Raw genomic sequence first — 14690 nt, 5'->3', positions numbered from 1 at the left:
ATTTATCCAGGTAAAAAAATCTCATTGAGATTAAAAATCTCATTTCCAAGAGAGACCTGGCATCATGGCAACAAAAGTCACATACCACATAGGTATATAACATTTAAAACAAATACAATATCCCATACCAACATGTGTAAAATATACAATAACAGATCAAATTAAGAGTACATTAAAAACAATCACACTGAGTAAAAGAGCTGTTCTCTCGTTCCTTTAAGACAGACTTAAACTCTCCCAAGGTAACCAATTCTGATAATTTCAGTTCCTTCTGCAGATTATTCCAGGAAGCAGGGGCAGCGTATTTAAAAGCCTTTTCCCCCAATTCTGTTCTGATTCTCTTGAACTTTGCCATGATTTCTGAAAGTTGTATGATGTATTGCTGTGGTTGGTGCACTCCATGTGGTGTTCCTGTTCATTTTGTCTTGCATTTAAAAACTTTAGAAATAAAACAGGGGAAAAAAATCAGTCCACGTGTTTTTATAATAAAAATAAATCCGAGTGATGTTCGCTGAGGCTCAGCGTTCAGAGAGTTTACAAAATATTTCTTGCATAATAAAATAAAGCGTTCTGAGAAGTGATGTGATTTTTAGCTGGAGCCCAAAGGCAGCTGCTGACATTTGACAGCTGAACTGTGTCTAACTTGATTAATGTCACTCCGCCTGATGTCAGCACACCGTTACACTCTGTGCACCGATCAGTAACACACACTCTTTAACAACAGAGCGCTGATAAATGTGAACTGCTGAACCCACAGAACATGCAAACTCAGGCAGGATTCAAACCAGCAACCTCCTCTTTGTCCTCCACATCCTGACCCTCCTCCTCCTTTCTCTTTTCCTTTATTCTTAGTTTTATCTTCCTCATCATTCTTCTTTTATTCTTCCTCTCCTTCTTCGTTACCCCATTTCTCGTCTTCTTCTTCACTTCTCTTCCTTTTTCTTTCACTTCTCCTCTTTAGCCTCCTTCTTATTCTTCTCTTCCTCACCTTCTCCTCTTCTTGTTCTCCTTCTGTTAAATTTGTTTAAATTTACCTTTTTTTCAGACTGATTCATTTCCTCTTAATCTTTGATTCTATGTATTTCTTCACCCTTTGGTTCTGAAAAAGCCTCCTTCATCATTACATCAAACACACACACACTTTACCTGTGTGTGTGTGTGTGTGTGTGTGTGTGTGTGTGCGAGCGAGCGAGAGCAAGAGAGAGGCTCTCCTGATGCCAGTAATAATAACAGCATGATTGTTGAGTAGCTAATCAACGCACTACAGAGTTAATGAGCCCATATAAGAGGATTGAGGTGTGTGTGTGTGTGTGTGTGTGTGTGTGTGTGTGTGTGTGTGTGTGTGTGTGTGTGTGTGTGAGTATTTTAGAGAGAGGTAACCCCAGAGCCTCTGATTTTCTGTAGCACCCAAACACAGAAATAAAACTGAAGTGAAAACTCACTTTTTAGGAGACGTACATGCACACATTTTTCATACAAACTGGTTGTGAAACACACACAGGCTGAAAAACACACATGCACGCACACACACACACACACACACGTGTGTCACGTAGCTTGTGTCACATCGAGGATCCCCTCAGTCTGGAACAACAAGCAGGGAGAGGAGCTGCTGCAAAACACGAACACACACACACACACACACACACACAGAGTGGAAGAAACCCACACTTTAAATGTAGCAAACACACAGACACACGTGTGATGTACAGCAGAGCGAGGCAGACCCTGGATGAGCTGAGGTCTGCACTGAGAGGCAGACAGAGAGGCTTAAGAGATCAAACCAGAGGAGCAGCCAGCTGAGAAAAAGTCTTATTAGACTTTCTAAAATCACCAAATCAACACTGAGAGACTCTGTCTGTCACACAGGTCTGTCACCAAGTCCTCAGATCACTGCTGCCTAAAAACTCACACCACTCAGAGATGTTGCAAAGAGGGGAATTAGCTTTAAAGTCCGACACTGTTACTTGTATCAGGCTCTAAACGTGCTTCCTTCTGCTGTAAAGCCGAGATTTGAACCTGGGAGTGTATGGGGACTGACTCAGTGCTGGAGACAGCCTCGAGTGGACATTAGAGGAACTGCAGTTCGTGGTACATTCTGTGCTAGCTTCATCTTTCAGCTGTTTGAAAGATGCTACACTTCATGCTAACTGACACACATGCTAAAGTTAGCATAGCAGGTCAGTGTGCTGGAACGTCCTTTTATTCTGGAGCAGCTGAAATCCTGCTGGTGTTTAAAGAACTTGTGTACTTCAGCAGCAGTTATACGAGGTGACGTGTGTGTGTGTTTGTATGTGTGTGTGTGTGTTTGTGTGTGTATGTGTGTGAACCTAACCCAGTCTGAAATGTCCTACCCTTTGGCTAACTCTGCCCTTCATTTAGTTCTTGTATCTCTGTGTGGTTGTGTGTCCTCACCTGACTGTCTCTGTCTCTACCTGCACATGTCCACGTTCTTTCCTTTGTGTTGTGTGTACTTTTGTGACTCAGCTTCCTTTGTATTCTCAGTACTACTAACCCCAACGCTTTGAAGTGTTACAATTAGTTTCAGTTTTTGTGTGCTCTCAATACAAGAACGTTGTGTTGTTACTTTGTAGCTTTTGTATCGTCTAATTGTGTGAAAAGCATTTTTCCCATGGGTGGTGGCTGACTGTCTAAGCCGGTCATTTCCAGCTTTATATTTTCCCTCTTGGACTGGTTAGAGTAGCTTTGCATGATTGACAGTTCAAAATAAGCCCGATTTCTCTCATCCTGGGGCAGCAAAGTGAAAGACAAAATATAAAAACCTTCTCGTCTCAACGTCTGCTTCAGCATGAGCACATGCTGCTGCCGCTGTCATCGTTCTCCATGTTAAATATGTTTTCACTTCCTGCAGACACAGGCAGAGGCTGTGATATTTCAGAAACACTTCTAGGTCCTTTTAATCATCTTTAATCAAAATAATATGGACACAGGGCTTTGCTGCTGCATTTACGATCTGCTGCTAACATAAACATTTACAGGAATACCGTTTTGTGATTCAGAGCGTGCTGCTGTAAAAACAGTCGGGGAAAATTATGTGTGTGTTTAAAGAATGCTAACATAAAACAGCGTTGCAGCGCTCTCCCCACGTCCCAAACCTAGCTTACATTCCTTGCTGTGTCTCTTTCAGGTGTTCTCCGGGATCTTCACAGCAGAGATGGTGTTGAAGATCATCGCTCTGGATCCATACTACTACTTCCAGACGGGCTGGAACATCTTCGACAGCATCATTGTCTGCCTCAGCCTCATGGAGCTCGGCCTGTCCGATGTGGAGGGGCTCAGCGTGTTGCGCTCCTTCAGGCTGGTAAATCACACCGATTGTCCCACATTTACCACCAAATTCAACAAAGGGGTGGCTTGAATTAAAATGTTGTTGATCATTACAACACGTAGTTCATCGGCCAGCTGATTTCTGATTGATTTGGAAGGACTAAAAATCCTGAAACCCAACTAAGGATGTAATTCCTGAGTAATTAAATTAAATGTCAATGTATTTTATTTTGAATAAAAATCTAATTTTATTTATCTACAAATACTTAAAGGTAGGTACATTAGAGTAAATGGCTAACACGTCAGTTTTTACAAGAAACAAAGAAATGCACTTGTTACATTTTGTCAGATCTTAGCAGGAGAAATAGTTTCTAAAACATGTTGATAGAAAGTCACATGGTGTCACATTACCCTCGTACAGGCAGTCTGACATTAGAAAGCACATTCCAATGTACAAACACAAGAACAGCTACATCCGCTCTCTGTTTCATTAGGAATTATTAAAGAAAGTGGACATCGCAGTATATTCATAGTCGGGAGATAATAATTAAGCTGGAAACTCAGCTGATTGGCAGCTGAAGGCCCAATGAGACGGCAGCATTCAGCGGGATGTTTCGCACCTCGCAGAGGACGTGATGATTGGCTGATAATGAGCGATGTCACTCAAAATATAAGTTCCGCTGTGTCCAATTTTGCTTCACCGGCAAACAAGGAAAACAAGATGAGGACAGTAGTGGTCGCACACACAGAGACACACACACAGACACACACACTGACACACACACAGACACACACACACACACACACTGACACACACACTGACACACACACTGACACACACAGATCCTCGCAGGCTGTCTTCATCAGTCTGCGTCGATCTTTCTAAGTGTCACTCTGGGTATTGTCAGGTTCTACCAGAGGCAAACACACTCACACACACAGACTCGCACACACTAATAAAGCCACTCTGATGTTTGAGCCTTTCTTCTGCGTCGGCCTGGTTTCTTTGTTTTTTCTTCCTCTGTTCTGTTTCTCTTTTGTTCCTCTGTTTTCTCAGCCGTGCTCTGTAATTTTGAATACTGTTTTTTTCTTTCTCTCCTCTCTCTCTGATGCTGACCTTAATTTTGTTTCATGCTTTCATTGTCTTTGAGTCTTCCTCTCTCTTTTGGTTGATTTATTTAAAATAAAGAGAGAAGTAAAAAAACACCTGTGAGTCCAAAAACGACACAAAGCCCCATCTGTGGCAATATGAGTATGCAGCTTCAGACACAATCTTCAAATGAACTTCAAATAAAAAAAATCAGCAATTTTCCTCAAATCTTCGATTTAAATTTCTGTTTGTTTTGTCAGACTTGTTAAAGATCCAAAAATCTCTCAATCTTAGAGACATTTACACCATTTACTTCAGACAAACATGACATTTCAGGCAAAGCTGATGAAATTTAGCAGAAGAACACGAGGCAACTTGGCTATCATCATAATAAAAATGGAGGCGCTTGGTTACTGCGGAACTGCCGAGCATATTAACCATGACAGGCCACACCAAACTCTCCTCAGAAATCCTGTAATGAAGTTTTACAGACACCCATCGTGTGATGTTAATTATTCTTGACATGTGACCATAGGATCAGATGAATAAGGTCCCAACCACACAGGCCTAGAGACCAGTCAGTGACCAATGAGTGGTTGCTAGGGAAAAAGGTGTATTCCCCGTCCTCCTTGTGATTGCTTTGACCACCAGTATGTTGCTGCAGTTGTAGTTGGAATGGACGTCATGCACCTGCCCACAAACACTGCTCTCTGGGCTGCAGTCAAACTGCGCAAAGTGTGACACAAACCAGAAATGAAGAGTTTACCTTCAAAGTAATAGTTGTGTCTTTGCAACATGTTGGCTGCAGTGCTGAGGCACAACGTTTACTTTGAAGGAGAATGTCTGTGTGGTTTTTCATGTAGCACTGTCTTCACAGCTGATTTAACCTAGAAACAGCCACAGGAACCACTGCCAACTTCCATTTTCCCCTAGCAACCGATGGCTCAATTACATCCAATATGGCAGACAACTCTTGAGCAATGTGCCCATGACATCATCTGAGAAACCTGTTTTTAGCTCTTCTGTCTCTTCTTTTTCCTCGCTTCCCTTGCAGCTTCGTGTTTTTAAGCTTGCTCGCTCATGGCCAACTCTCAACACGCTGATAAAGATCATCGGGAACTCTATGGGCGCTCTGGGCAACCTGACGCTCGTCCTCGCCATCATCGTCTTCATCTTTGCCGTGGTCGGCATGCAGCTGTTTGGGAAAAACTACCAGGTAGCACTTCTGACCCAGACTAAGGTACGGGCCTGACGTCGCTTGTTCAGAACATTGAGCTTCTTTCTGCCGCCTCTGCAGGAATGTGTGTGTAAGATCTCCAAGGACTGCACTCTTCCTCGTTGGCACATGAAGGACTTCTTCCACTCGTTCCTCATCGTCTTCAGGGTGCTGTGCGGCGAGTGGATAGAGACCATGTGGGACTGCATGGAGGTGGCAGGGCAGCCGCTCTGCATCCTCGTCTTCATGCTGGTCATGGTCATCGGAAACCTGGTGGTGAGTTCCTACCTGCTTAATCAAAGAATCCCTCTGGAATTTTAACAGGTGTTGTGAGTGTTTTAATCATAATGATGACTTTTAGGAGGTGTGACTGACTTATACTGGGTATGATCATCTATTGGACTAAGCTGGAATGTCCGTTGTGCTCCAGCCGGTCAGTTGGTGTTGGCAGTCTGCAAGTTAAAACAAATGTTTTGAGGAGATGTAAAACTTTAGCATCATTAGCAAATTAGCATCATTGGCTAGCTATTTAACATTGGTCCCTGTAGTCTCAAGGTCATTGTCAGTCTCCAGAGACAGTCACTTTAAATGATTCGACATTGGCAAACTGGAATGTTGTTCAGAAGGAGGAATGGCTGCTTTTGACCTAAGTTGGTGCAATGATGTATTCAACCCAAACACAAAGGTTTTACACTTCGAATACTGCTGTAAGATATTATCATAACTCACCATGAAGTCTAATGATTTCTCTCACTTTTCTCAAGGCCGTGTCCCTTTGTCCCCCTGTGTCAATGTGAAAGAGAAGTTAGACCCTTGAAATCCTGTTGTTGTCAGACAGCGTCCATAAGCTTCTCCTTGGACTCTGATTGTTAGGAGAATCTCAGCTGATGAGAGTTTCAATGCAGTGTGAGGAAGATTTTTCACAAAAGTTGAGATATTTGCTTCAGTGTAGTGAGAGATGCTGGCTAACTTTGCTCATAACTGTGAGCAAACTGAGTTGGTAGTTGTGTAGTTTTGTGTGTCTGTGCAGGTTCTTGATCGTCCAGGTCATGGTCCAGTCCAAAGTGCTTGAATCAAAGGCCAGCTGTCTTCTATCCAAGCACTTTGGACCGAGTCTACAGTCGTTAGGGTTAGAGTTAACTGTAGAGTTAGAGTTCAGCATTTTGGCTAAACAGAGCTCGTTAAAAATAACTGTTGGGCAGAAGAGAAAGGCTGTGTTTTGGTCAGCAGGTGGGCTTTCCTGACCTGACTTAGCCATGTGCTACCGCGGGTATCGAATCCTGCTTCGAGTCGAGGCTGAGGGATGAAAATGTGACAGCTCAGCCAGCTCGGAGAAGACTTGTGGTCCACAGAGGAGGGATGCTTGCTGATTTTGATGGCCTTCACCATCACAACATACATATCCAAAAAGTCATTTATTTCATCTTATAACTTTCATTATTAAGAAATTTCCAGAGCAAATTCTTGAAGCTGAGCTCCTTTGACCAACAAATACATTTCACTTGTTTCATGCTCGTTCCATTTTTATGTGTTTTGTTTTTACTTGGACTGTATTAGCAGTTTAATTTTTGTGTAGACTAAGTGTTATCTCACACACACACACACACACACACACAGACCAATGCAGGGAGCACTTGACAAAAGGAGAACAGAAAAGATTTCCTTTCTTCTGATAACTATCTGTCATCTCATCTTACCCAGCACCCCCAACACACACACACACACACACACACACACACACACACACACACACACACACACACACACACACACACGGAGCTCGTTTTACCTCTCCTACTATACAATGCAACCCCCTGCTAGCATGAACACGTCACCTCTGCACGTCTAAACACATCAATCAATCAGAGTGTGTGTGTGTGTCTGTCTGTTGGGGGAGAGGGATTATAGTAGTACGTAACTGGAGAAGAGAAAGTTCCACTATCAGATGGTCAAATGCCCCCCCCCCAACACACACACTCATTCAAGCACACAAGACGATATTATTCACCACTTTGTCACATGCAGGGTGTGTTTGTTATTATTTTGTTCCGCAGCATTAGTAAAAAAAAAAGTACTGGTCACTTGTGAGCTGGTAGAGTTGACACGTCTCTGAAATAATAATGAGTAAGTTCAGGAGTCAAACTACATCTGAACCAGATTTTGAGTAAATATTAGTAAGTTTTCCTCTACAGTAAGATTTCAATGCACCTGTCAGGACAGGTACTTGGCACACCTCCTTTATGCCTTTAATCATTTTTAAAAACCTTATCATCATACACTCATACCCTGTTTCATCAGGGCTAGATTGGGGTTCAGTACCTTTTCCCGTACTTCGAGTAGCTGAATGTCCAGTAACAACCTTGTGATTAAAGCCTGACTTGCTCTACCTCCTCAGCTACAGAGGATATTCCTCTGTGGAATAACGTGGGAGGATATCTGACTGAAATGAATGCAAGCAATAAAGCCAGTCATCAACTTGTGTTTGGCCTCACTGGACAAAAATAAAATCCATAATAAGCTTTTATTTCAAGTAGTCTGAGGTGAAGCCTGATTCCTGCACCTCCTCCTAACTTTGGTTTCAAGACTGAGCTGAAGTTTTTAATTTTCTTCAAATTCTGGATTCCCCCTTACTATAAACATTAAAAACACTCAAATAAAATCCCAGCACTTGAAAGTGTTACTTTAGCTTCTTCTGCTGTATGCATGATTTCCTAGTTTGTCTCAGCTGTTGTGTTTCTGGCTCCTCCCTAATTCTCAGTGGATTGTAGATGAATTTATCCCATAAATATGCTTCTTCCTAGAACCGGGATCTCAGGGTGACATTACTCACAAAGACGAATACAAGATTTTCTTTTTTTTAAATTAACCAAAGTACAACAGGTCAAACAGATAAATCAACTCGTGAACAGGAGATGTTTGGGCAGCAGAGAAGGTGCCGCACCAATGCTACCTTTTCTTTTTTGGAATAAAAATATCTTGGATTGAAAGTTTTTAGTTTTTTTCTGGATCTGTGGAACTAGATCCATCTCAAAATGTTTTATTGTTAACAAACAGTACATCATAGATTTGTTGGTATGGCTCCATAATCGTTGATGTCCCAACATGAGCCTGATGCAGGGAGCAGCAGCAAAACCCAAGAACAGAAGATTTCAGGCATCGGTGACAACATGATGATAATTAAGTCAGACACAAGATCCAAAAGAAGGAGCTAGAGCTCGGGGTGGGTTTCAAAGCAGCTTGCAGGGGCAATGGTAATATGATGACAGCTAAAGCATCTTAAATAACTCCACCTTTGTGGGATATCCCATCTGCATTTGTAGACCACGTTCAGCACCAACAAATCTTTATTATTGTTTTCATTGATGAAGTTCAACAAAATCCATCCAAACTGATAGAAGTGCGACTATATACAAAGTTGGGCACCAGTTTGAGAGGTTGAGCAGGTTATTAAATAAAGGCAAAAGAAATCCAAAATAAATGAAAAGATATTTGATCCAAACTGGTTCTGAGGTGTCTTCCTGCAAAGAAGAGTTTTTACCTCCACACCCACTGAAGGATGATTTAAGCAGAACAAAAATAATGAGTTTTTTTGTCCATAAAAACGGTCGCAGAAAGATTGATAAACTTATTTGCATAATTATGCCCATAGAAGGATCCGTGTTAAACCAGTGAAAACCTGGATGTTGGTTTGATTCCCTGCTCTCCATGTTGTTCTCGGACATACTCACTTTCTTGAGGTTATTGTGGGTTTAATACAAAGCATCAACTATAGCCTAAAAAACCAAGTTTAAACTTGCATTTAAATTTGCAGGTTGTCACCTTATACCAGTTATTTGGTTTCCAAACAGATTCAGCAGTTTATAGCATTATTATTCTAAACTGTATTTATGTTTTAGCAGCAGCAGGTGTCTGAGTAGCAGTCAGATCTTAGCGTATATATATCCCAACACCAGAGTTTGGGGTCCAAATATAACCGGACTAAATAGAATATATTAAATTCATATATTTAAATAAATATATTTAAAGGAGGCTTTATATGACAAAGAAAGCAGGATCAACAAATGTGGAAAAAGGAGCTTGAATACAATTTAATTTTACTCCTTAATTTCCGTTTTCATCATTTTCATTTGTTCCCTGGGCTCCTCGTTCTGTCCCTCCTCTTCCTCGTCTAGTCTTCACAGCCTGTAATATACTCTGTAGTGGATTCTCATATTCACCAGTCAGTGGATCATGAAATGTGTGTGCGCGCAGCAATAATAGAGTCTCACTCATCTATTTAGCTTAATGGTCTCATGGATATTTAATAATGAGCTTGATAGGCCAGACAGCTCACACACTCACTCTCTCTCTCTCACACACACACACAGACACACAGACACACACACACACACACACACAGACACACACACAGACACACACAGACACACACCACACACGCAGACAAGCATGCCGTCAACAGCCTCTTATTCCGTCCTCAGTGACAGGAATTGTATCTCCTCCTACAGAGGGATATGCTGACCTGAGTGAATGAATGTGTGTGTGTGTGTGTGTGTGTGTGTGTGTGTGTGTGTGTGTGTGTGTGTGTGTGTGTGTGTGTGTGTGTGTGTGTGAACCTTTGCTATTCATGTGATTTATCCTTTTAGAAATGGCCCCATTGTGCACACCTCAGCGTGCTTAGGTGTGCACATGCCTTGCATGCGTTCACGTGTTTGTATGTGTGCATGACTTTTTTTTTTTGGTGGTGGTGGTTATAGGATGTCACGTTGTCAGACCTCATAACAGGCAGTGAGGAAGGAGGAAACAAGTGAAAGCATGTCCAAATACTGTAAACAGACAGGAAGGAAAGCAGGAAGGGTAATTCAAGTTAAGGTAACTCGAGGTGATGCCAAAAGGAATAAAGAGGTGGTAACAGAGACAGAGAGAGAAAAGATCAAAGGAAAGGACAAGAGGGAGATGCCATTAAAGACAAGCAAGAGAAGATAAGGAAGGAGCAAAGGGAAGAAAAGAGGGAAGGAAGAAGGAAAAGGGGAGGAGAAAAGAATAAAAAGGAAGGAGGACAAAAAGTGGGAAAGGATAGGAGCAAGAAGAGGAACTCACAAAGTGAAAGAAGTGAGAAAAACTCAAGAAAAGAAGTTGTCAGTAGAACAAACAAGAAACAAATTCAAAGAATAAAAAAAGAGTTAAAGGATTATTGCAGAAGGATGAGGAGAAAAGGTAAGAGGTAATAGAGACGTAAGAACCTGAGGAAGAAAGTGATACAACTGATACAGTACAGGAAAGAAGGAGAAAGAAAAGAAGTTGAGGAGGAAGAAAATGAAGAGGGAAGAAATTCAATAAAAGAAAGAAGAGGAGAATTTAGAAGCACAGGGTAAAAGAAAGGAACAAGAAAAGTAGTCTCATGTTTAAAGACAGGAAAAGGGAGGAAATGGTACAAGGAAACTGAGGGTATAAAAGGAAGAAAATAGGTACTAGAGAAAAGAAAAGATGAAAAGAAAAACAGAAAGGAAGAAAAGAAGACAAAGGGAGAGTAGGAGAATAAAAGAAATGAAGGAGGAAGAGAAAAGGTGAGGAAGGAAAAGGAAAACATTTTGGCAAGAGAACTAAAGAGGGAAAAGTAGTGGAAAAACTAAACAAGGAAGAAGGAAATGGTAAATGGTGAGAGGGAGAGAGCAGAAGAGGAAAGAAGAAAGGAAAATAAATCTGACACAGTTTGAAGAAAGAAATCAGAAAAAGCAAGAACAAGGCACAGAGGGAAGAAATTAAGCTTCCTGCTTCCTGTGTAAATAAAAGGAAATAAGGAGCAAAAGTAACAAGAAGGAAAAGATGGAAAAAGTAAAAATGAACAGTGAGATGGAGGGGTACGAAGAACCAGAAAGGAAAAAGAGGAAGTAATAGAAGGAAAATGAAAACAAAAGGAACGAGAAAAGGTAAGAAGGAAAAGGAAGAAGTATGATAAGAAAGGAAGGAAGGAGGAAATAAAGAGATGAAAGTAAAATGAAAGGGAGGAATTTAAAAGATGGAAAGACCAAAAGGGGGAAACACAGAAGGAGAACGAAGAGTGGAAGAAAAGTGAAAAGTGCAAAATAAAACACGAATCGAAGCAGGAAAGGGAAAAATGAGGAGGAAGTAAAGAAAAAGAAGAAATACAAAAAAAGGAAGTTTCACTTTAACGACTCAGAGTTTTGTCACGGAAACAGTTGGCGGGCAAGATGTGAGACATGGTTGCCGTGACACTGAACCTCACGATGTTACTCTAACACCCAGAAGGCACCGGGGCAGGAGAGAGGACCAGCTGCTCGCAGACCGGCAGTATTGCACATGAGCACACAGATGACGCGTTACTGTAACGCACACACACACCTAATGATGTGTGTTGTTATTTACATTTGCTTAGCCAATCATATAGTGTGTGTGTGTGTGTGTGTGTGTGTGTGTGTGTGTGTGTGTGTGTGTGTGTGTGTGTGTGTGTGTGTTATTTAGCTAAATGTGATAACCATCCGTGCTTTCAGTAGCAGATAAAAAGAGAGAGGTGGGGAATTACCTCTTATCTCACATATGCACATGGGTATGTCACGGTGTGTGTGTGTGTGTGTGTGCGCGCACACACACACACACACACACTCAGTGACGGCAGAAGGCCCACATCCTTCTGTCAAGATCTTGTTGGCAAAGCGAACCAAACTCTCAACACAGCCTCACACCAAATAGCCTTTACGAACAGGACAGATCAGGGGTGTGCGATCTCAGTGCACGAGGGCCGGTGTCCTGCAGGTTTTAGATGTGGCCTCGAACCAACACAGCTGATTTAAACGGCTAAATTAGCTCCTCAACCGCTGTATCCCAATTCAGCGTCTGCAGCTTTAAAGGCCGCATTTTAAGGCCAATTACGTCACAGCGACACGACGAAGGCTGTCCCAATTTGAAGGCTGCTCGAAATGCGGCCCTCAAATGCGTCCTTCGTGGCCCAACATATCCAGAATGCATAGCGCTGCGGTGGGTGTGGATAATTGTGCTGAAGAAAAACGGCGGATGAGGGGCGGCCGAAGAGTAAACTTTAAGTACTGAATATGATGTCACTTATTTATGTGCAAATGTTTAATAACGAAGAACATTAAAACATTACTGTTGGCAACATGTCGGCAAAGTCATGTGACATTAGTGGCGTTTGTACTAACTTGGTTTTAAAGCCTTTACTTTAAATATACGCCGTTCAATAGCTGAGCTTAATCTCACAGAGAATGATCAAAGCTCATGTAGAAACAAACAAACATGAACAAAAGATTTTCTCCTTCATCTCTGTCAAACAAAGCTGTATGACACGTTTCCAGTGGTTAGTATCATGGTTGCTAGGCAACCTGGGCAGCGCAACGGAGGCTAGACCGTCCCATTTCACAAGCCTCGCAGCTTCCGGCCTTAGCGGTCTTTGAGTTAGCGGCCCTTGAGGATGTTGAGGCTGCGTATTTAAGGCTGCAGACCCTGAATTGGGACACAGCCAACATGTCCTGAAGTTCTCCAGAGGCCTGGTAACGAACTCATCATGTGATTCAGGTGTGTTGACCCAAGGTGAGACCTAAAACCTGCAGGGACACCGGCCCTCGTGGACTGAGACTGCCCACCCCTGGGATAGATAGTTTGTCATTAAAGGTAAATGTGAAGTTGATTAAAGTTGTAAATCACTGGATTATCCTAATAGAGTAATGGATTCATTCATGTAGATCTCTGTCCTGATGTTCTTCAGAAACAGTTTCTGAGCTGCCTTTGTTCCTGGGCTTTTATTCTGAAAAGTGTTTCCTGCTACTTCCTGCAGACTGTGTTCCTGAACTGTGTGTGTCTGTGTGTGTGCAGCTGCACAGAGGGAACCAGATGTTTCTTTGCTTTTTCTCTTTATGACAAATGAGCGGCTGAATGTGTTTTCCTGAGCCAGCACTTGAGCAGCAGCACACCTGCCTCTGCACTCCTCCTCCTCCTCCTCCTTCTCTTCCTCTTCTTCTCCTGTTTTTTTTTCCACTTCTTTTCCTCTCCGTTCATTTAAACATGTACATTCACTTTTATCATTGTCATTTTTAACAGGGCCTCCAAAGCTGCTCAAACAGCACAAATCAGCAGTTTGAATTGTCTGACCGATTAATTACATATATGCTGGATGGATTATTCTTAGTAGAAGAAACATCTGGTGGTGGTCTTATATGAGGCGCTTCAGGTCAAAGCAGAAACAACACACGTGCGGAGGAAAATAAATGGTGGGATGCATCAACTCTGTTACATTAAATGCATATTTTTCTAAGACGAGTTTTATTATAAGTTAAAAAATAAAACAACAGGATTCAGAACACAATGAAAAAGTGGACAATTATGGAAACCAGGACACGTTGGGCTTGTATTAATCAGTCCAGTGGAGATAAAGAATATTAACTCTTAGCACTAACAATCTTTTTATTTCCTCTGTGTCTGGAACATGGAGTTCATAATGATAAACCCCCAAAAGCGCTACTTTTTGTGTAAAATGATTAAATGTCCATGCTGTAAACACTGAGAGGCTCGCAAACTGCATCCTCTCAGTGTCCAATACTGATGTTTAAACCCAGTGGATCGCACAGAACTATGAGCCTTATGATGGACTGCGAACCTGTCCAACCTCTCGTCCTGTGACAGCTGTGACAGGCTTGCCTCCTAACAGCACTCTACCCCTGACACCCCCACAAAGAGCACAGCTATCCTATTAAACAACCGTACAAACACCTGGTTGGATAATTATGACTGAACTGATTTTGTTTGTTCATAGTTGTCCTAAAACATCTCCAGTACGTGATACCTAAGAGACAAACCCAGGGCAGAAAACCCAACACATCAGTTTCAGTTGCACATGTAGAACCACGTATGTGATTACTGACATATATAAAATAGGTTCCATCAGCAGGATGGATGCATGGATGATAGATGGACATATAATATGCTGTTCATCCAAGTGAGACATATTGGGCGCTTGTGAAAGTTGCTTTGTATGTAAAACATTATATTCACCCATATATTATAAAATTTACTGCAAGCTTTTGTGTTTATTACTTTATTAATTACAGCCTTTTGAAATTGGGTCAT

At 41.8% G+C, this 14690-nt stretch overlaps 1 protein-coding gene across 1 annotated transcript in view; it reads left to right on the top strand.

The window, feature by feature from the left end:
- The window catches only part of LOC120717254 (sodium channel protein type 2 subunit alpha-like), a 218048-nt gene that overhangs the window by 172109 nt on the left and 31249 nt on the right, over positions 1-14690 (top strand). The window contains exons 17-19 of the mRNA XM_040005166.1: positions 3149-3322; positions 5433-5594; positions 5676-5870. Of these exons, the coding sequence (XP_039861100.1) occupies positions 3149-3322; positions 5433-5594; positions 5676-5870 (531 nt within the window). The remainder of the gene's footprint in view (positions 1-3148; positions 3323-5432; positions 5595-5675; positions 5871-14690) is intronic.

This window comes from Simochromis diagramma, unplaced genomic scaffold (genome assembly GCF_900408965.1).
Source record: "Simochromis diagramma unplaced genomic scaffold, fSimDia1.1 OVJJ01000097.1, whole genome shotgun sequence".
In the NCBI taxonomy this organism is placed as follows: Eukaryota; Metazoa; Chordata; class Actinopteri; order Cichliformes; family Cichlidae; genus Simochromis; species Simochromis diagramma.
The sequence above is the reverse complement of the archived record's forward strand: the minus strand, read 5'-3'. Positions and strand labels throughout refer to the sequence as shown.